Raw genomic sequence first — 22,674 nt, forward strand, 5'->3', positions numbered from 1 at the left:
CTTTGGGAGAAGGTGAGATTTAGGAGGGGAGCCTGAGCATTGTCACAGCCCTGTCACCTTGCTCTGTGCTCTCTGGGTGGCAGCATCCCAGCAGGCACACCCTGCACCCCATGTCAGGACACAGCTCAGGCTTTGCCACTGACCCTCAGTGCAGTTTTGAGCCAGCTGCATTTTTCTTGCTCCAGCTCCTTGTTGTTTATCACCTTTTTCAAAGATGGTCCTTGGGAGATGCTGGGTGGGACCACAGTCTCTGATGAAGCCCCTGAGCCTTCCTGATAACAACCAGCCCAGGGGATTCCAGCAGTGGCGGATGCAGAGCCTTTGTTCATCACTTGAGTCTCAGCCCATTTCTGTTGCTGGAAGAGCACTTTACTGTCTGAGTCTTAAACATGCTGGGGAGAGAGTAGCTTTGAACACCAGCATTTGGCATGTGGAATCCATTGTGGATGTGGCTTCATCCCAAAGGATTCTGGTTATCTTGCCCCAGTCCTCCTTACTTCAGTGCCAGGGCTAGTGCAGTTTTTCCAGTGACTTGAAAAGGAAAATTTGTGGTGTTGATGAGCAACCCCAGGGCTGTGGGGAGATGGGGATCTGGCAGGTAGGGATGCTGATGCTTCTGGCTGTGGGACCACAGTGCCATTGCCCACACTACCTGTGCCAGGGGCTAGACCACAGGGGCTGTGGGGGCATCAGGGCTGCAACCAGCTTCTTTGGGGGATGCATTACCCTGCCCGTGGAAGTGCTGAGGCAAAAGAAGGCTGTTGAAGGAAATCTACGGCTGCTCACCTCCTGTGCTGTGCCAGAATGGAGGCTCTGCTCCCTCTGCTTCCCATATGGGAGAAGCCATGCAGCGGGGGTGGGATTTGGGTGCCCTTCACCCCCCATCGCGGGAGATGCCGCCTGCTTGGGTTGGTCTGAAGGCAGCCCATAAATAGCTCTTTGTCCCAGAAGCCCTCGACATTAATGACGTACTCAGATTTCCAAAGGAGCTTTGCTAATCTCTGAGTTCATTAACATAACTTCACTGGAGAATTGCAGCCTCTCCTCCTCTTCAGAGAAGTCAGGAGTTATCAAGAGATAGGCAGAAGTTTAAATTCCTCCTGGGTGTTTAGCTGAGCTGTTGTCACTGGCCAGTCCAGGGGCACAATGTGTCATTCCCAAAATATTTAATGACAAAGAAGGACCCTGATCTCTGACTGGCTCTTGAGGAGTGGTGGGGAGGAGAGCTGGAAAACACCTATGAGATCATCCGGCTCGCTTTGCCGTTGATCCACGTAGCACATGCCTTTTCCAGTCCTTTTTAGGTCACCCCAAGGATGGAATTTTATCACCCGAGATCAGATAAACCTCCAGATAGCTCCAGCTCTCTTCGCTCTGTCAGCTTCTCTCCCAATTAGATGAAATTGCTCTGAAAAGCAAGATTTTGTTCACATAAGATAACTTTAAACAGCTTTAAAGCCCTTGATAAGATGTCTCAGTAGCGGTTACTGTGCTCAGCAGACACGTACCGTTTAAAGAACTTGTGTGTGCTAGAGATGGAATCAATATTTAAGCATGCCTAAATGTTTTATTTGTTGCTGCTGCAATATGAGATAGTAAAAGAAGTGGGTCTGAAGGAGTCTGAATGAAACCCAGAACCACATGTATGTGTGTGCCACTCCAGGCAGCACAGGCTTTCCTTTTAGAGGAAAGTCTTTGGTTTTATATTAACATTTTATGCTGTATTTTGTGATCTCCGCTAAGTCCAAGGCTATTGTAAGAGTAGGGCTGGAGAGTCTTCAAAGGGCAAGGCTGGAAGATCTTCTTGCAGTGACTGGCACTTCATAAACACATGGAAAATCCTCAAGAAATTGCTAAAAGCGTTGCCGGAATAAATTTTACTGAAGGCAGAGTCGAAGTTACTAAGTATTCCCTTGACTTAATCCATATGGTGTATGCTGCTCACATATGCCCACCACAGCTTCTATCTTGGGAGCTGGAGGTGTTCCTGGTATTTTATGGCAGGAACATGCAAAGGTCACATTTATTGCTTTTGAAGCTCCAGGGGGAATTCATCACTGCATACTTGAGATATGTCTGTGTGCTAATGAGCTGATGCCTCCCTTGGCAGAGGGGAGGTTGGTCAAGTTGATGTGGGATACACTGAAGTTGGTGGAGTAACCCCTGGGGAAGATGTGCTCAATGTACATGGAGAGCAGATTCTTGCCTCCCTGGCAGACCTGGGAGTCCTTATCCAAGTCTACCCCATCCCACTTCATCCTTTTGGGATGCTGCTTGGAGCAGCCTGGTCTAGTGGGAGGTGTCCCTGCCCATGGCAGGGGGGTTGGAACTAGCTGGTCTTTAAGGTCTCTTCCAACCCAAACCATCCTGTCATTCTGTGATTCTGTTTATGGATTAGCAGGGTTGGAAATCAGCGAGAGAAGCTTTAGACATTTTGCCTCCACGGTTTTCAACACAATCAAGTTTTATGTCAGGTTTCCTTTTTGCTATTTTCATAAATCCCTGGCAGTAATTGCAGTAGTTTCCAGCAATACCCAGAGTTTTGCTGCTGGATGGAGCATGGAGGCTTTCATCAGGAGTGCTCCAGGACAGCTCTGTCAGTGCTGAACATCACTGGAGAGAGAGAGAAACAGCAGCTTATAAACTGGCTTCTAAAACATCTTGTCATCATCTTAAATTTGAGCAATAATTGATGTCAGTGGGTGGCAGAAAGGGGTGATAATTGGTTCCTGTAAACCTTTTAAGTGCATAGCAGGCTGTGTTTGTAACAAAATATCTAGGAGTTTTATGGGATGCTCAGCTCATGAAGGTTGCATGTTTCTGTTTGGTCACACTTTAGGTTAAAGGTCTGATTATAAATGTACATCTATATATATATACACACATATAATGAGAGATTAATGGATCCCCCAAGCACTGTGTGCTGGTGGTCCATGGGTTAGAGGTGCCTGGGGGTGTCCCAGGTTGCTGGTGTGGTGTTGAGGTGGTTGTTTGTCATCCCCTGATCTTCCCAAAGGATGTTTGGGACCGGACCCAGGAGCACCCAGACTGGAGCAGGGGTGTCCCCATAGGTGTCTTGAGTGTGGCAGTGCTCAGCTCCTGGCCTTATTCAGAGGCAAACTGTGTTTTTTCCCAGAGCATCCTTCTTCACAGTGGTGCTTAAACTCAGTTGTAGCATCTAGCCAGTGCTTTGTATCTTTGGATTGATTTTGTTCTCCCAGGCCCCGAGAGGGAAAGGATCCTTAGCACAGCTTTGCAGAGGCAGAAGCCCAGGCCACCAGGTTGGCAGTGACTCACCCAGTGCAGGACCATCAGGAGCCCATGGTCCCCATTCCATGCTCCCAACACCCCATCCCATCAGGGAGCTAGTGTCCTTTCACTCTTAGTTTTTCAAATGCATTAGGAGACAAGCCTACATCATCCCACAAGTGCTTTCCTTTTTATTTTTATTAAAAAAGCACAGTAATTTTGCTCATTTATATATTTACTGAAAAATAGACTCCCAAGTTTTACAGCTTGTGAATCAGCTAATGGACTGCACAGCCTGCAGTCCTAATGACTGTTTGTTCATGAGCTGTTTTATCTCCAGGTATTCTCCACAGGGTAAAGGATTTATTGTTTCAGTAAGTTGATTTTAGTGGAGCGCAGTTTAGTCAGAAGTAGGTCTCTGTTTTGTGAAAGGTGGCTCCCCAGCTGTATTTTTTTTCTTCCCTGCTCAGTGAGTCAGCTCACACCACGATAAGGAGTAGCTGAGAATTCATTTAGCAGAAGAATATTGCTCCTTCATGCCACATAAATTAGGATATTACAGAAACAATTATAACGGAGAGCGGCGTTGTGTAAAGGAATGTGCCTGGTGGTTCTCCCAGACCTGGTGCTGTGGCTCTGGTGCTAGCCCAGTGATCCCAGCTCCTTCAGGATAAAATGTTTAAATTCTGTGTTTGGGTGCTGTATGGACAGCTGCTGGGAGGTCAGGGAGAGTTGAGGTGTGTGGCATCATGGCTGGGCTCCCTGGGAGCCCACCAGGATAAACAAGGAGGCTGTGGAGCTGCAAGGATCATGGCACATCCCAATGGCAGAGATACAGGGATGAGATTTGTGCTGAGAGCAAAGTCCAAATGTGAGGCTGGGTTCCTACATGTTTTTCTTTCCTGAATCAGATCTGGAGGCTTCCTGCTGTGCATCATTGTCTGGCACCTCTTCTCCTCCTCCATTTCCAAAGCAAAGTCCCCTTCCTTCTCCAAGGGATTCTTCCTTTGGCTGGGCACGTGCTGCCCACCAGCATTCTGCCTTGGGACAAGAGAGGAGAGGATGGCTCTTCTCCAGCTGGGATGCAGTGGGGGGCAGTGCTCCCTGGCTGCAGGGTGGTACTGGGGCTGTCCCAAGGTGGTCATGTCAAGACCAGTCATGGTTTATGTGCTCAGTGTTAATGGACAGAGGATACAAAAGGACTCCTGGAAGGGGTGATGGGACATGGAGCCTTTCACTCCTGCATTAGTGTTTTGAACATGGTTCCAAATCATTGGTATTCGTGGAATCAGATACTTTTGGATTGGAAAAGATCAACCTAAGATCATCGAGTCCAACCGTTAACCCAGCACAGCCAGGGCCACCACTAAACCAGGTCCCTCAGCACCACATCTGCATGGCTTTGAAATCCCTCCAGGGATGATGACTCCACCACTGCCCTGGGCAGCCTGGGCCAGGGCCTGACAACCATTTTGGGGAAGGAATTTTTCCCAATATCCAATCTAAACCTGCCCTGGCACAACTTAGTATATTGCTGTGAGAGTAAATTCTCACTTTTGTCAACGTCCCTCCAGACAGAAACTATGGAGCAGTTTGCAGCGACGCTGCCCTCCGCACAGGCTCAGAAAAGCTTCTTTATTTCCCCACCTTTCACAGAAGACCTTTATATATCTTCACCAGGTAAAAATGCCTTTCTCTTGGTCAGGAGTTACAGTCCATGGTCCTGGTGATGTTCTCAAGTGGAACTTTAACTCCCTGGAAGTTGCTGAATTTATTCATTGTAGCCAAGATTGGTATCTGGGTCTTTGCTCTTCCTTCTGGGGGCAATACCAGTGTCGCTTGTGTCTGTACACAAGGAGTGTTTTGGTGGAGTTTGGGAGTTTTTTTGCTGTTTAGCAAAATCAATCAGCACAATCAATACAGATGACTTTTTCACAGCCAAAAAGATGACAATTTTATGAATGGAGTTTAATAGCACAAACTTCATATGATGCAGAAGGAGATAAATGGAGCACAAATGGAAAAGCACTTCACCCCCAGGCCCTATTGTTTAGTGTTTCATAAGCGATTAATCGCTTCATCCCCATCAAGTGCAATTGTCAATTCAATAAGCTCCAAGGTATTCTGAATGGCACTTGGCAAACGAATTCCTAATGTAATTACATCTAAATGGAGTGTGAGAGCACACACGTGTGCATGCGGGAGGGAGGCAGAGATCCATATTTTTTGATGTAACAGTAGAACAGCTACGTTGCATGTAGGCTGATAAGGAAACTCCGCCAGAGTGCTGGTCTTGCTCCAGTGTGAGAAGTCTGGGACCGGTGGTGACTTCATCTCCAGGGATGGTGATGCCTGGGCTGGAAAGGGATTCCAGGGATGGAAAATGCAGGAGGTGGGATGGGAGCTGGTTCTTTCCACTTGAGGTGTAACATTGACAGTGGTGGTGCCAGCACAATCCCAGTGATGTGAGCACGATCCAAATGATGCCAGTGTGATCCTGGTGGTGCCAGCATGATCCCAGTGATGCCAGTGCAGTTCTGGTGCTATCAGTGTGATCCTGGTGATGTCAGCGATCCTGACCCTGCAGGCAGGTCTGGGTCATGGTTTCTGTGGAAACCCCCCTCCCTTTCCTTCCTCTTTCCCTGCCCTTTTCTCTGAACACAGGGCGGCTCTGGAAAGTGCGTGGGAAAAAGCACGAACACTTTAATGATCATTCTGCTTTCCAGAAGAGCAGAGGGAGCAGAGCCTGAAATGTTGGGAGAAAAGGAGTAACTTCAGGCTGACTCTTCAGTGCCTGGAATCATAGTCACAGATGTGCACTTAAAACACTGACCAAGAGCTTATACCTAATGCTTGCATGAAGTCATAACTTGCAGCTTTCCATCCAGCAAGTGCAGCACAGGTGATGTGTTTATAAAGGGACACCATGAAGGCAAAAATAATGCTCTGGCTTGATCTGTAACCCACTCCCTGCCTTGTTCCATCCAACCAGCCAAGAGCAAGCCCTGAGCAGGCTGTGCCAGCCTGGGGCTCTGCAGAGATCCTGGGGTTGCTGGGGAATAGAACAGGTACTGTCAGGTTCCTCGGCGTGTTGCAGCACAGCAGCCCCAGCATGGAAGGGCTGTGATAGGGAGCAGTGTTGTCTGGCTTAGATGATATCTCAGACTCGACAGAGACATGGAAAATGCCAGGCTAGATGTTTGCAGAGACTTGTCAAGCCAAGGGAAACCGTGCCAATGTAAAGCGTTGGGGAAGAGCTCAAAAAGGCAGACAATGGCGTGTTCGCTTGCCGAGCTCACCTGGGGGTTGCTGTCCCCTTGGACAGAGCTTTTCCAGCCAGTCTGTGGCCATGAGGGGAAGGTGCAGCCTCTGTTGGCATCATCCAGCTGGGGGGGCTGGAAATGCTGCCTGGGACCCCTGTGCTCCATCCCTCCCAGAGCTCTGCCTGGGACAGGGACATCACACTGCGGTTCAAGAGATGCCCAGCATGGCAAATTTCTCACTAAAAATTTAATTACCTGCTTGGTATTAGTACTGCCTCAAGCCTTTTTTCCCCTTCTCTGCTCATAAATGAGATACTTTCTCTGGTTGCCTTGCAACAAGAAAGGTGGACAGCAGCATGGGTCAGGCTACTTCTTTCCACTGAAGATCCTGGTATGGGGGAAATAAAACATGACACAGCAGTGTCTGGCCTTCTGATTCCACCAAACCCAAACAGGAAAAAAAACCCTATTTGTCTTTAGTTTCAGCCTTTGGCTTCAGTTTTACATTTCCATTTAATTGGCCTTAAAAGGGTCAATTTTCAGCCTTAACAATTAAAGCATTGACTTGGTGTTGCCAAAGCTTGTTGTAGTCCTCGCTGCAGAAAGCATCTTTGCAAAACTTGTCTCCTTGAACATTTAAACTGTCAGACCTAATTATCCGCATTGCTTCAGCTGAAAGGGTTTCTTTCCTCTCAGCCAGCAGCAATATTTTGTTGCTGTCCATGAAACATAAACTGCATCCCCAGCTAGAAGCAGCCGTTTTCTGAACTGCTGCCTTGTCCATCGCCCCGGATTTGCCTCCTGACTTGCAGTGTCAAACCCTTTGCAAAACGCTTCCCCAAGGCAGGTGGTCATCAGTGTCTTCTGCCTTGCAGAAAAGCCCGAGCTGGATGAGATCACCCTGGAGCGAGTGCTGGAGGAGCTGGAGACCATGTGCTACGAGAACATGAACATGGCCATCGAGACGGAGGAGGGCTTGGGCATCGAGTACGACGAGGACGTGGTGTGCGACGTCTGCCGCTCGCCCGAGGGGGAGGACGGCAACGAGATGGTCTTTTGTGACAAGTGCAACGTCTGCGTTCACCAGGTGAGCAGGCTTGGGCTGTCTGCAGAGCACGCTGTGTCCCTGTCCCCCCCGACATACCTATCGACCTGTTCCCTCTATACACCCTCTGGGTTCCTCCCGTCCCCGTTGCCCTGAGCTGCTCCAGATCCATGCTAAGCTTTTCTGATGGATTCCCAGAGCGTACGTGGACAGCAAGGGGCTCCTGGATAGCTGGCAGACAGCAGACTTGGCTTCCTTGCCCCAGACCTTCATAAATGCCCACAGAAATACACAACTAGAGGTTGAAAACTGCTTCCTGCGAGCTTGTTGTGCCCCCTCCTCCTCAGTCTCTGTGATATTTTATTTTATGCCTCCTCTTCCATTAATGGGCTTATTCTTCTCTCTTTGCCCATCTTTCTTTATTAAACTGCAGCCATGGGACCTTTAGCACCCAGGGGTGACCAGCAGCATGGTAGGCTAGGAGGGAAATGGTCTGAATTCCTGGGACCTCCAGCCTCCTTCATGGTGTTACGCTGAGGGCAGTGCAACCTTCCAGCTCCTCCAGTGTTGTCTCACATGGCAGGGTTTCTGTCCCAGCTTCCTCACTGTACCAGTGTAGGATTTCATTTTGTTTTGCTGCCTGGAGGGAAATAATTTTATTTTTGGAACTGAATGCAAATGCTTCAGGCCCTTGCTGGGGGGAATCTGTGGGCTCCTATGCTTGGAGAAACCTTGACAAGGAGAAGGCAACCATGCGAGGGTCTCCTGAGTCCCACGTGGGTCCAGGGAGGTATTGCTGCTTGAAGCCCTGTTTATTGCTGGGACGATGGTGGCAGCTCCTGGGCTTCACCCTCTATGGGTGAAGGGTTTGGGTTTTTTTTCCTCTGAAGCAAGCCATTTGCTCCTTGCCTGGGCAGCTTTTCCATCAGTGCTTCCTGGACGTGGGAGAGCGCTGGAGATATCTATAGTTGCGGGAGGTGGGTGTTTTGAATGGTTTCCATCAGTGAATCAGATTCCACAAAATACCAGGATGATTCAGCTTTGGGTTTTGGGTTTCTTTGTGTTGTTTTTTTGTTTTGTTTTGTTTTAGCAAGCCTAAGTGGCAATGTCAGGCCATGGGCTGACACTGCTGCTGGGCAGGGGCTCAAAGGGGTGGTCCACCTGAGTAGGTCTGCTGTGGGGACATAAGGACTGTGGCTGGGCCCACTATGGATCGTGACAGCCCCGTGGGCTCTGCTTTTGACATGTTGGGTTTCAAGGCTGTTGAATGAAACAGGAGATTTTCTGTTGTTTTCAGGGAGCAGAGTCCAGCCCCTAAGCCCAGTGCCAGCCCATAAGCTGCCTGTGATCTAACCTCTGCCCTCATTTACACCCTAAGCCGCCAGAGCCCAGGGTGTTACATGGCATCATGGAGCTGTTGGAGCGAGTCCAGAGGAGGCCACAAAGATGACCAGAGGCTGAAACACCTCTGGTATGAAGATAGGCTGAGAATGTTGAGAATGTTCAGTCTGGAGAAGAGAAGGCTCCAGGGAGACCTTACAGCTCCTTCCAGTATCTGAAGGAGCTAGAGGAAGGCTAGGGAGGGACTTTGTACTAGGACATGGAGTGATGGGACAAAGGAGAATGGCTTTAAGGGGACATTTAGGTTAGACATTAGGAAGAAATTTTTTCCTATGAGGGTGGTGAGACACTGGCTCAGGTTGCCCAGAGAAGCTGTGTCTGCTCCATCCCTGGAAGTGTTCAAGGTCATGTTAGATGGGGCTTGTGCAGCGTGGTCTAGTGGACAGTGTGCCTGCCCAGGGCAGGGGTTGGAACTGGAAGATCTTTACGGTCTCTTCCAACCCAAACTATTTTCTGATCCTATGATCATGTTTCTTAGCTAACCTTTCCCACGCCTTCATCAGCCCTGTGTCCCAGACCTGCTGGGGATGATGCTTTCCTGAAAGGGACCAGGTGCCCATGCTACGGGCTGCATGGATTGGGGCAGCAGCAGAGGGGAACTGGGGTCCCATAGGACATGGTCCTTCTGCATCCCAGTGGGATGGGGCAGCGCAGGGCTGTGCTCAGACACACGTTGGTGGGTTTTGGTGCTGCAAGGAATTGTTGTAATCATCTCATCTGTGTAACACAGCCGTGAGACTTGCTATTAATTAATTCCTGTGAAGTGTAGCTTTTGGAGAACACTTGCAGTCTTCATTTGGAAAGTGAGGAGGAATCTTCCCCCCACACACTGCTAAATCCTTGTGGTTCATTGGTCTTGTGGTGGCAACGTCGCACTTCTGTTTGACACGGGAATGATCCATCAGCTTCCAGCCACTGTGCTCTGCTCCTGCCATTATGGAATTCCCATTCCTTGGCATGGGGACATGGCCAAGCCCCCTCCCTCTGTTATGTGGACCACACCAAGCTTTTCTGTGGCTCAGCATCCTCCTTGTTTTTTTGGTGCCCCCTTTTTGGTCACACTGAGCCCGTGACAGGCACAGATATAAAAATAGCTGCCCTTCTCCTGCTCAGCATTGCTCTGGCTCCGTGTTCCCAAAGGATCTTCTGACTTGTACTGGACAGGGAACATGTTCAGCTGATAACCCTCCTTGTTTCCAGAGCTGCTCTGGTCCTGGGACAGAGGCCCTGTATTTGCTCCTAGGAGCAAAATTGCACCTTCAGCTGCTCTAAAACCTCTACCAATAAATAACTGAGAGCCAAGACTCTGCTAGAGATGCACACCTGGTCATAATTCTGTTTTCTCTGAGATTTTCATGTTAATCTGCCAGTTTATGCTCCTGGTAGTACACACCAGGCTGATTTTTGTCTGGTACTAAATCAGATGCTTTATAAAACTGTTACAGAAATGATTTATCTGTCAGATTTGGAGGCGCTATGAAACACACAGTTAAATCTCTCTGACCCATGTAGACTCACAGCAATAATATTGCCTCCTGTAATTCCTTATTATCCCAATAAACTGTTCATGAAGTGGCCTTTTCCCCTTGGAAATCACCATCAGAGTCTGTTTGTGCTTGGGGGCAACCTAAAGCCCTGTTATAAATTCTGTTCTTGGCCAGTAAAGACTGAGGAAAAGCTTTTCCCACGCTTGTGCATCTCTGCCTGTCACCCACAGTGACAGTGACCTGCAGCACCACGATGAAAAACTGTTGTCTTTGGGAGGTAAACTCAAAGAAGGGGAGCTGAGAAATGCCTGGGCTCGATTTACAGCCCACAGAGCCAGGGGTCCTTATCGGCACGGCCCGCTTGCCTTCTGGAGGGATGTCAGAGCAGCCAGCTCCAGAGTTAATTACATCTCCTCACTTAAAATAGTGACACTGCCCCGAGGCAGTTGTCTTCCGCTCTCTGGAAACCCTTTAAGAGCGAGTTATCAGGGCCTGCCGGTTAAAAACTGTCTGGTTTTAGCAGGAGCTGTTTAATATAGTCGTAAGTTACAGCCGAAGTGGAAAGTATTTTATCATCATCATTATGTGACAGGGTTTATCATTTGGCTCTTCCCCAAGTACGGGAGAGAAATATTTATGAAGCGCTTTGGCTTCGCCGCGTCCTGCGCTATCGGGGAGTTCCAGGGGCACCCGAGTCCTTCAGCTCTTGTCCTTGCCTCCTTTAGATTTATCACCCTTTAGATTTAACATCCTTCAGGGTTCCTCCCTTCTCATTTCTATTAATGACCGTCGTTTTCCCCTTTTTAACCTCTCTGTAGTTATTTTCACTTCCCTTCCAGGCGGGTTGGGTGTGTAACCACTGTGCCCATCTTTCTCAATCATGGGCTTGTGGCTTTTTTGCCCTCTGCTCCCTCACAGTTTTTCCCTGCACAGCGTTCCTGACGTCTCCGAGTCATCGTGGGTCTGGTGGCTGTTCAGAAACAGGCAGGAGAGGAGTGGGGAGATGTCCACAGTGCAGAGCTGCCAGGGCTGGGGGTCCTGATGGAGCAGCCTGGTTGCTTTTCCACCACAACGCAGAGCCAGGCAGGTGCCTGATGCGTGATGCACAGCACGTTTGTAAACGTAGCTTTTAATTAAAAGCCAGGATGTATTGATCTGTCATGAGTATCCATGTGAAAACAGGGAGGGCAGCAAGGAAGGAAGAATCAACCTCGCTGTCCATGTTTGTGGAGCTGCTTCACATCTGCTGTTTCTTATCACGATGCCCAGATATGGTGGTAGCAAAAGAGGTGGAAGTGAGGGAGGACATCCAGGAGGATGCTCTTCCCAGGCTGCTGGGACTAACCCTGCCCCCTGTGTCCATGCAGGCATGCTATGGCATCCTGAAGGTGCCCATCGGGAGCTGGCTGTGCCGGACCTGTGCCCTCGGTGTCCAGCCCAAGTGTCTGCTGTGCCCCAAGAGAGGGGGAGCGCTGAAGCCCACCCGGAGCGGGACGAAATGGGTCCACGTTAGCTGTGCCTTATGGATACCTGAAGTAAGATGTTTTCCAACCTCCTCGTGACACGTGGATGGGCACAAACTTGGTTTCTCATTCTCAGCCCAGGATATTTATTAATGTTCTAAATAGCAAGTCCAGTTTGGATCATTAAGCTGTGCCAAGGCCAGAGCTATGGTGCTCATTAGTCCTTGGGCTGTGTGTTTAATTAGCAGCCATGTGGTGCCCCATTAAGGGAGGGCACAGAGGTGGAGTTCAAGGGTGCAGAGATGGGGGGGCATTCACAAGACCTCTGGATAGGGTAAAGCTAATTTCATGTGCCCATCTGAGATACACAGCAGTATCCAGGTGAAGGCTTGATTCAGAGAAAACACCGAGGTAATTTTTTCCTTCCATTTCCTTTCCATTCCATCCAGATTTGTTTCTAGTTTCTGGAGTTTGGGTTTGGTTTTTTTTTCCAAGTTACAAGTGACCCTGAAAAATAACATTAAAAAATCCATCCCTGATTCACAATGCCATGGGCATCCCCCTGTAGGAGATGTGGAATGGAAACCAGTATTTACAACTTGCCTTCTATTTCATGACCAGGTTAGCATTGGATGTCCTGAAAAAATGGAACCCATTACGAAGATCTCACATATCCCAGCAAGCAGATGGGCTTTGTCCTGCAGCCTCTGCAAGGAGTGCACTGGGACGTGTATTCAGGTGCGTAACTCGGTGCCGAAGAACCTCACACCTGTGGGGTTGTGCCTGTAATAGCCACCAGAGATTATCCAGCTGTTGGTGGGTGTGACCTGGCCGAGTCCTATTCCTGCTCTGAGTAACCTGACAACAGGGAGCACGAGCCCATCAGATATCATCAGACGTTGTTTGCCATCATTTAATGTATGTAGTGCTAGGAATCTAGATTAACTTTATTTGCATAACACAATGATGTTGCTGTAATGACACTTAACTACTGGGACTGCAAATGACCTTGGTTTGAAATCAGGAATCTCCAGGAGAAAGGCTTGGTGTAGCTGCCAGAAAAGTGAGATACTCCTGAGTGTAGGCAGCAGTGATGACTGGGGAGCAGAAGTAGCTGGGCTGGTTGCAGAAGGGTGATGGGAGTAGGAGGCCTGCAGGCTCTGCTGCGTTTGTGCCACTGCCTTGGCTTTAATACTTTAAAGGGAGCTATTTAAAAGCAATCCCCTTAGCTTGAAATGAAATCTCACAATACTCCTTTAAATCTCTAGCATTGACTCACTTCTTGTTTGATGGCTCTGGGTGGATCTGCTTATTCACCCTGCCAGATGGAGATACTGTGTCATAGCAGTGACTGCTTTCAAAGAACGGAAGGGCAGGGGAAGGCAAACAGGCTTGGCAGCAGCAAAAAGAGTTCAGCTTCTTGCAGGCTTCATCCTCTTAACGCTGGCGTGGCACAGGAGCTGTGAGATCCCTGGGACTGAATGGATTTGCATTAAAGGTCACCTGAGATGGAACAGGAGCTTTATTGTCTCCTGTGCTGGCAGCTCGTGGTTTGTAAGTCTTTGGAAGATTGTCACCAGAGCATTTGCCAAGGCCACCCTAACACACTCTGGATGGTTTTGCTTCAAGGAAAGAGGGAGAGAATAAGGAAGGAAGAGAAAGAAAAAAAAAAAAAAAAAAAAAGGCAGGCAGGCAGTTCCTCTATTTAAGGATTTATGGGGTAAATCAGCAAGTTCAGCCATGGATAAATAAACACGCTCCATACTCATCGCAGCACAGAGCTCTGTTTTGAAAGCTTGTGTTTATGGAGCGTATTTTTGATTAGTGCCTGTTTGTACAGGTGTAATCTAACTACCCTTGTCAGGCTTTCGGGTTTATGACCCAGCTCTGAAAGGAGGAGGTTGTTTTCTGCTAAAGCAACTGAGCCTTTATCCTTGGCAGCAGGAATCCAGTGGGGCAGGTCTGGGGAAGGAGAGATGGTGCTTCCAGAACAGGGTTTTCCAAGTGACGGGATGGAACTGGGCTTTGCGGAAAAGGGAAACAAAATCCAAGCTGGAGGGGTGGAAGATTGTCACCCCAGAGGGGAATGGGGATGCTCAGGGTCAGCACCACAGCTGAAGCAAACACCCATCTCAACCACATCTATGGAGACCAAGGTGAGCTGGTTTTCCATAGGCATCTCTGTGCAGCAGGGCATTTTTCCCCATCCAAATTTTGACCATCAAAAGGGAAACAAGCCCAGGGAAGCCTGAGGAGGGCTCCTTGCTGCTCTCTGTGCCTCTGACCTTGCTGCTGGCTTGCAATTACATCCTTTCTTTTCTGGTGCAGAGCTGTGATCCTGGTGTAACCCAGCGTGGCTGTAGTTGAGCTGGTGCTCCCAGACACTGGGCAGGGATGCAGCCCTGGAGGCACACTTCCCCCATCTCCTGTGAAGGGGAAATCATGACTTCATGGTCGTTCTTGTGGTCAGACAGCAGGAGATGCCAGAGAGAGCTCCAGTATCCAGCAGGAATTTTCTCATTTGCATTGCTAAGATGGGAAAAGAGAGTGCTCAGAGCCAGGCTCCAGCACAGCCTGAGTCCCAGCTGCGTTTGCTTAGGACCCATCTCCCTCCTCACCAACTCCCTCCTCCCTTCTCCAAGCAACTGGAAGAGCTCACCAGGGCCTCTCAACGCAGCACAAAATGCCAGGTCTCTGTCAGCTGCTGGCAGGCTTCTGCAAAGGGCACGATCTTCTGCTGTCATCATCTTCCAACTCTCTGTTTGATGTTGTTTTTTGGAGGAAAAGCCTTGGGAAGTGTCCTCCACCACTCTCCTTCATTATGACTCCTCCACCCACTGCTGCCCACTTCCGTTGAGCTGCTTGTGCGACTGGTCCCCCTCCACGAGGGGTGGATAACAGGCCTGGTGGTTCCCAGAGCTGTTGTCCAATTGTGCCTGTAGCCCTGAAAATGTACAGCTTGACACCAGTGTGTGAGCACCCTGCAGCCCCCACACCATCCCCCACCTCAGCCCTTCATCCTCCAAGGATGCTGAAATTCCCTATTTCGGCAGAGGAGCCCTACCAGGATCCAGACCATCTGTGGTCACTAAAAGTCACCTGGTAGTTCTTGTAGGGATGCAGGAGTGTTGTGGCTGATGCCTTGGCTGGAGTTCAGCACCGGTAATTAATTTTTCCTTCCTGAGTTCCCCTTGAAGGTCTGTTGGAGGAGCCACTTCCTTCCCCTCCAGCCCCAAAGAGCAGCACAGCTCCTCTGTGAGCTGGGAAACTTCTCCTCAGGCTTCCTTGGCAAATAAAATCCATCTCTCTATTTCTTCCCACTGAGAGTGGTTTGAGGACTAATTTAACAGATGACATTAATCCCTGGTGCAGTTTTTACCCTCTTCTTTTGGAATTCTGCTTGGGGATGGATGTGCCTGGCTGAGCAGAGTTTGCTGCAATCCTCAAGTGAAAGGTGCTGAACGATAACGAAGCACGGTTGATAACGAAGCCGACTTGGGGACTGCTCTGTTTTTTTGAGCCTGGTTTATTTGGCATGGCAGATCCCTCCCTCCTGCAAAAAGCAACTTCATTCCTGTGTCAGTTTGGGATGGATCAATATGTTTTTCCTGTCAGTTTATGCAAGGTCCCCGGGTATCCACGGCCGACCAGGTACCTTTGTTGCCCTGTCAGCCAAGCTGCCTAATTACTTTCTATTTGCATTTTGGGCACGGTTCCTGACAAGTGCTGCTTGCCATCTGTTGGAGGAGAGATCCAGGATGGGTCTCATTTGATTGGCTTTATTCCTAAGGTGGAGTGATGGTCGTTCCTGTTAGTAGGACCTTGTCCTGGCAGAAACCACAGCCGTTTTGCTAATGATGAGCCCTGTGACAGAAAGAGGAGGAAGGGGACGTTGCTTTCCTTAGCTCACAAAGTACATCAGGATTACATCAGCACAGGGAGCACCAACATGTCCCACACGGTGCCAGGCTCCACGTAAGCCCCAGCAGCAGAACAGAAGGAGCTGATTTTTGCAAGCCATCAGCTATTTTCACGAGCAATTTCAGGCTGAAATTGGGACCAAATGGAGATATTTAAAGGGTAGGAGTTAATAATCCACTTGAATTTGATGCCTACAGGAATTAGTGCCTGTAACCGTGCTGGTACATCAGAGCTTGGCTGTGGTGGGGCTACATCCAGCTCTTCCTGCTGGTTCTGGAGGCTTTGGAGCAGGGCCTGGAGAGCCCTGGAAGTGAGGGACTTGGACACTGCTTGCCTGCACTTTTCTTGGCCCTGTGTGAGTCTCTCGCTTTCATAAGCACCAATAGATTCATAAACAAAGTCAAGGGAAAGTATCTGAAAGCAGTAATGTCAAAAGTTCGCACGCTGGGTGACTGAACAGGAATTCAGGGCTGATGGGATTGAAGATAACGAGCCATCAAACTTCTGTTCCTCAACTACTACTGGAATTTATATTTATTTTTTTCTTTTTTGAGTATTAAAATGCAGCAAAGCCCTCGTAAAACTCTGCAGCATCCTGAATTGTCATCAGCATCCTGGAAATTTCATGTGCCTTTCCACCTGCTCCTTCAGGCCACAATTGTATCTTCATCCCCCACAAGAACAATTCCTCTATAAGTGTTGAAATACGGAGTCTGCAGTAATAGCCCACTTAAAATGTCTCATTATTGCAGTTTAACTGGTCATTAGCAGCTGGAATAGACTGATTTCTTATGGTTTATGGTTGAAATAATTACCTGACACTCTGAGCCATTAAAAAAACCAATTAATGAGCAGAGGGGGAGAAGGTGCTGATGTGGACACAGGCACTGCACTGGCTGGGGGCTCCTCTGTAGGCAACCAGGCTGAGGTTTGTTGGCTGTGGGATCCAAAGTCATTTAAGCCTGAGGTGAGTTAGGGAAACAGTAAAAAACTGAATGTGATGGAAGCTTGACAACAGTTTTGCTCTGTGGATGCTGAGTTGCCCTTTCTTTTTTTAATTTTTGAATGGAACTTGTTAGAGGCTGCGTAATTTCCAGAGGAGAAAGATGTGCTCCAGGAGACTTGGCTGCTCCTGAGATACCGTGTTCACTCAGAGACCTGGATGTGTTCTGCATGCTCCCTGTGAACATTGCCTGTTGGCTTTAGATGTGGTAACAGAAGGGAGTAGTTTAAGGGTAAAAGACAGATGAGAGTTCTCCATCAGGAGAAATGCATTGACAGCCTTTGAGCATCCTGTTGGCCTGTGCTTTGTCATGTCTTGTTGGAAGAACCACTGGAAGCTCCTGTTTATGGTAGGTGAAAGATGAGCAGATTCTGTCATGGAGGGTTAAAGCAGGTAAGGTGGGAAGGTGCCCATCTAGTGAACTCTGGGTTTATTCTGCTGGGGTTTATGGTGTCCAGCTCAAAGGTGTGTGTAAGACTTGGGCAATACAGGTGTTCCTTTGTAAGGAGTACCTGTTGTGGAGCATCCATCACTCTGTGGTAGGTGTTGTCACTCAGATGGTTTGTAGCGAAGGCTTGTGGTCCTTTTGTGTTGGTAAGTGCTTTGTCCTGGCCCTGAGCCCTGTCCTTCTCCCTGCAGTGCTCCATGCCTGCCTGTGTCACCGCGTTCCATGTCACCTGCGCCTTTGACCACAACCTCGACATGCGGACTATTCTAGCAGACAACGACGAAGTGAAGTTCAAGTCCTTCTGCCTTGAGCACAGCACTGGTGCCACCAAGTTGCCCGAGGAGGCACGGACAGAGCCCGACCAAGCCCAGCTGGACTTGGAGAAGGTCACGCTGCGGAAGCAGAAGCTCCAGCAGTTGGAGGAGGACTTCTATGAACTCGTGAAGCCTTCAGAGGTGGCGGAGAACCTTGACTTGAGCGAATCGCTGGTGGATTTTGTCTACCAGTACTGGAAGCTGAAGAGGAAAGCAAATTCCAACAAACCGCTGCTGACACCAAAAACAGATGAAGTGGACAACTTGGCCCAGCAAGAACAGGATGTTCTCTACCGGCGCTTGAAGCTCTTCATGCACCTCAGGCAAGACCTGGAGAGGGTGAGTAGAGCTTTTCCTTCAATGGTGTATCCATATGCTCCGTCAGTGCTGCTTTAATGTGTGCTGGTGCCTATAGACCGTTCCCTCTTAGCTCAGTTTGATTCCTCTGACAGTTGTGTCCCTTCATCTAGAGCTGTATTCAGAAGAATGAGGGAGTGTGTGTCACCAGTGCCAAAATACTGACCCTGATGAAATAAAAAATAAGTTAGTGGTGATCTCAGCTGAGGGTTTAGAAGAGCAAATGTCTGCAGGGAGAGGTGCCTTGGTAGAGCTGGGGGTGTGGGAGATGGATGCTGCTGCTCTGCTGAGCTGTTGATAGTCTCAGACATGATCCTGTGCTGCCCCTCAGGTGCTTGCCAGCAGCAAGGCACAGGGAATAGTCCTGGTGTGCCTCCGTGAAACATCAAAGCTGGGTGAACGGCAGGAGTGAACTGCTGGGCATCCCCTGCCCTGCGCAGCCCAGAGTGAGTCAGCTCCTCAGGGAGCTGCCAGCAGAGAAGAGCTGGAGAATGGAGCTGGAGGACAGAGCTGGAGGATGCCAGCACCACAGCTTCTGTGGCACGGAGCATCCTTGCACAGGGGAGGGAGCAGCTGCCTCCAGGGCAGGTTCTTGAGGCAGGTTTTGGGGTGAAGCATCCATGCTCCCAGCTGGGCTTTCCTGGCTGCATCTCTGAATCCAGCACTTTCCTCCTGGGGCTGCCTAATTCAAAGACACAGCAAAGCTGCTTCTCTTTGATTTCTTTGTATCAAACTACAGGTTTTCCCAAGTTTCTCATTCTCCAGAGTTGCCTCCAGGCTTCATGGGGTCATTCCCCATCACCCTTCAGCCTCTGCTTAGTAGCTCCCTGCCACGTTTCACTGCCTGGCCCTGGAAGAGCTGTTTGTTTGCTCTTCCAAGAGGAGGAACAATAAACACTGGCTGGATCAAAGTCCAGTGCTCAGATGGGTGACAGGTTTCCATCCCAGTGATTCCAGTGCATCCCAGGTGTCTGATCCTCTCTGTCAGCGCCACTCGCAGCTGCCCCGCTTCACTTGCAAATTGTGAGGCCTCTCATCACATTGGGGTTGGAGAAGAGTAGGCTGGAGGGGTGGCTTTCAAAGAGTGTCCACAGGGTATCACATTTGATTTTAGTATTTTCAGCAATTAATCTGGCAGAAATGGTTGTGTCTGGATCTAACACTGGGGAGGGAGCAGCAGCTGGGATGATGGGGTTTCCTTATGCCACCTCTTACCCACGGTCAGTTCTGCATTTCAGTGTCAACAAATGAAATCTCTTCCCTGGGAATCCTAACACAGTCCCCCCACTTTCTTTTTTGCCCTTTTTAAAAAAATATTTTTTATTTTTTAAGCTTTTTCCAAGGCCTGGTTGTTTAAATTAGCTTTAACAAGAAGCCCTAGTTTCTGAGCTTTCCTACCAGCATCTGAGCTTGGCTTGGGGACGCAGCACTGGCTGTTGAGCTGTGTCAGTTTGTGTAAATACCAGCAGTCTCTAAGCAGAGCACAAGTAATGTTTTCTTCCAGGAATATCACATCATAGAGAAGAGACACTACCAAACACTTTGAGGTGATGGTTGCCAGAGGCAGTTGTTTTGCTCATAAAGAAATTTTAGTTTGATGTTGTCTCCAATCCAGAACAAAACAAAACAAAAAAAAGTAGTAAAATAGACAGCATAAAACTCCCTGCTTTTTATTTATAGCTGAGGGATTCAGCAACAAAAAAAGAGAGCAGCTTTTCCTGCTGTATTCCTGAATGTATCCAAATTGTCCTTAGGTAGGACAGATGCCATCAGAAGATGGCCATGGCCATGCTGCTGCCTTCACAGCCTTGGTGGCAGATGTTAAATAAGTATGGGATGAGGTTCTGGGTTTCTCTATCGCTGTGAGAGGCACAAAAGCTCCAGACCCTATAGGGAGAGTCCTCAGAGGCTGGAAATACCCCAACAGAAAGGGGATGGGGGGAGGAATCAGAGATGTCAAGCTCACGCGTGAGTGTGGACGTACCCACACACGTTACCACCCGTGCCACCTCCTCCTGACCTTATTACAGGCAGTTTTGCTCTTTCACAGCATCAGGAAGCTGAGTAAACCCTGTCAAATCCTGTTAAGCTGCCAGCAGCCTTTGCTGTTCAGCAGCTGAAACCCTCCGCTCCCCGCCTGCAGCCCTGGTGACAGGCCTAGCTCTGCAGCCACCCTGGGCACAGAAATTCCTCACCAGGCTGATGCCAGCAGGGATCACACAGGCATCTCAGTCCCCTAGGGTGCCTGGGGTGTTAGTCAGCAGCCCCAGGAGACCAGCAGAGCGTTTGCATCTTGTGCTTTGCTGTTGGCGTTTTAGGGCTTCCCTCTCGGTTTGTACTGGCACAAAATGCACCAGTGGTTTGCAGGTAGATGTGGAGCAGGTGTGGGGAACCCTGTGGAGGGGAGGGTGCTGGCCACATTTAGGAGCTGCAACAGTTCCTGGCTGCTGACCTGGGCCAGCAGCACTGGGCTATTTTGCTGTATTTTCCATGCTCTGTCCTGGCATTTACTTTTGGCAAGAAGCAGTTTTGTAAGGCTGTGTAAGCAGACTGGTTGCCTCATTCCTGCAACTCCATCCCAGCTGCGCTGGCTGCAGGAAATGTCTCTCCCTCCCTCCCTGCAAAAGGAGCAATTTGTGGACAAGACCTGTCCTGTCAACCCAGGGGACCCAGGACCTCTTAGCATTTGGCATTACTGTGAACAGTTCACATGAGATTAAAACAGCCCTTGTGTCCACATCATTGCTGTACCTGGGTAAGATCACAAAATCATTAACCCATTTCTTCTGGCTCTGTTCCCGTCTTGTGGGTGTTGGTCACTTTGTGGGCTGATGTCTCTCAATAGCAGAGTTTAAGGATGTGCTGCAAATTCATCCTGGCTGGTTGGAGCAGATTAGTGTCGCACTTGGTGCTGTTGGACTTCCCCGAGGTGCAAACCCTGCTGGTGAATTCAGGCCATTGATGGGAGAAGTTAAAGAATAACTTTCTTATTGTTCGTGTTCAGAAGAAGACAGGAGAGAGGGCCTCCCTGCATGGGGAGGGCTTCGTTCTTGGGGCTGCCCCAGGCAGGACAGTCTCAACTCATTCCTTCCCAGAGCAGTGGTGGCCAACATGTTTCCAGGGCTGGGACAGGGGCTAGTGGAGCTGTGATTGGGTTCCCAGGGCAGCTGCTGTGCCCCAGCCACGTTGGCAAGTATCTGTGGTGCTTTGCAGGGAGACGTGGTGCCACCAGAAACATGCTCTCAGGGCACTCAAAGCTGTGTCTCTGGTTTCCCCTCTTCCTTACAGCTTCTGTGTGGCCAGTGCACATGCTGGAGGAGCTGACCAGCTGTCCTTGCACAGCACGGGGTCCTGGCTGTCAGAGCCAGAACAGAGACATTGAGGCTTTGAGTCATTCCCTGCACGGGCTTTCCCGTGATTTACGTACTACATTACATGTATATGACACAGTTTGGATCAGGAGGCCTCACCTCTGGTTCTGGAACATCCTAAGAGCCCTGGTAGGGGTTTCAGTGCAGCACAGATGATGGTGAGATGAAGAGGACCAGGATGCATGGAGTGGGGATATCCCTGGGCAGCAGAAGCACTGACACAGCTTCAGGGGACCCACTTTGACCCTGCCTAAACCAGATCCTGTTTCTTGTGTTTCTGCAGGTCAGAAATCTCTGTTACATGGTCACGAGACGGGAGAAAATGAAACACACCATTTGTAAACTCCAGGAGCAGATCTTCCATCTCCAGATGAAGCTCATCGAGAAAGATCTTTACCCAGGTCAGTACCACTTACCAGAGCTTGTTCTTGCAGACACTGTCCCTGCCATCCTCTGAAGCCAAAGACTCGTGTCCAAGCCTCAGCCCTCACCCCAGGGAAGCCAGAGCTGCCCCCTCCCCTGCAGTGTTGTTGACTCTTTGCACATTTCCGGTTTAGTTCAAAAACACACAATAAAAACATACCCTGGGTGATCGGAGTGTTGGAGCTCCTTGTTTCCACAGATCCCTCTCCATCTTGCACTCCCTGGTCAGAAAGACCAAGCATTTGGTTAGGTGGTGATGCTAAGGCAGCATTTGGGTGACTTTCCTGGAGATGGAGCCATTTGGGAGGAATCAGGCAAGTCCTGACGCTGGGGCTGATCCATGGCAGCTGCCTCCCTGGCACAGGTCAGCAGCCAACACTTTGGACTCTTTGCAGATGCCTCTGGCTCTGTCAAGAATTGAAGGTTAGGCTGCTGGTGGGATGTCTGTTGCTCCTAGAGACCAGCTCCTATAGCTCTGGTCAGCTGCAGTCCTGTGCTCCACATACCTATTAGTGGAGAACATTGTGCTACTGCATGCAAAGCCTCTGGCAACTTCTGTTAAGGAAGTGAAATAAGGTTGGTCTCCTTCTGTCCTATTTTTTTTCCTTTTGCACAAGCAGTGCTGGAGCCCACAGCTCCAGCAACCTCCTCCTTTCCCTTTGGTGGCAGTGCAGACCAAACCCCGTGGCTGCAGAACCGTTTTTCCAGCAGCAGCATCTGGTGCTTTGGCAGGCTCATCTGACAGTAGTTGTGTTTTGTGGCTTTGGAGTTGTGTTTGAAGCCATCACATGGTTGGGATTTCTTCAGGAACCGTCTGGGCTGAGCTTTCCTTGACAAAAGCTTCCTTTGACTGAGTATTTGGAGGCTGAGACATGAGGACATTGAAATGTTTGTGACTCGGGGCCTGTGCAGATTCCTCTTGATGGGTA

General features: G+C 49.4%; 1 protein-coding gene across 4 annotated transcripts in view; it reads left to right on the forward strand.

Moving 5' to 3' along the window:
* Nucleotides 1–22,674, forward strand: part of JADE2 (jade family PHD finger 2) — a 113,724-nt gene that overhangs the window by 82,337 nt on the left and 8,713 nt on the right. For all 4 annotated transcript variants that reach the window (XM_051631580.1, XM_051631578.1, XM_051631581.1 and 1 more), the window contains 5 exons: nt 7,388–7,599; nt 11,813–11,980; nt 12,530–12,646; nt 17,472–17,933; nt 21,606–21,723. In XM_051631580.1, the coding sequence (XP_051487540.1) occupies nt 7,388–7,599; nt 11,813–11,980; nt 12,530–12,646; nt 17,472–17,933; nt 21,606–21,723 (1,077 nt within the window). The remainder of the gene's footprint in view (nt 1–7,387; nt 7,600–11,812; nt 11,981–12,529; nt 12,647–17,471; nt 17,934–21,605; nt 21,724–22,674) is intronic.

The sequence above is a fragment of the Apus apus genome, chromosome 13 (genome assembly GCF_020740795.1).
Source record: "Apus apus isolate bApuApu2 chromosome 13, bApuApu2.pri.cur, whole genome shotgun sequence".
Classification (NCBI taxonomy): domain Eukaryota; kingdom Metazoa; phylum Chordata; class Aves; order Apodiformes; family Apodidae; genus Apus; species Apus apus.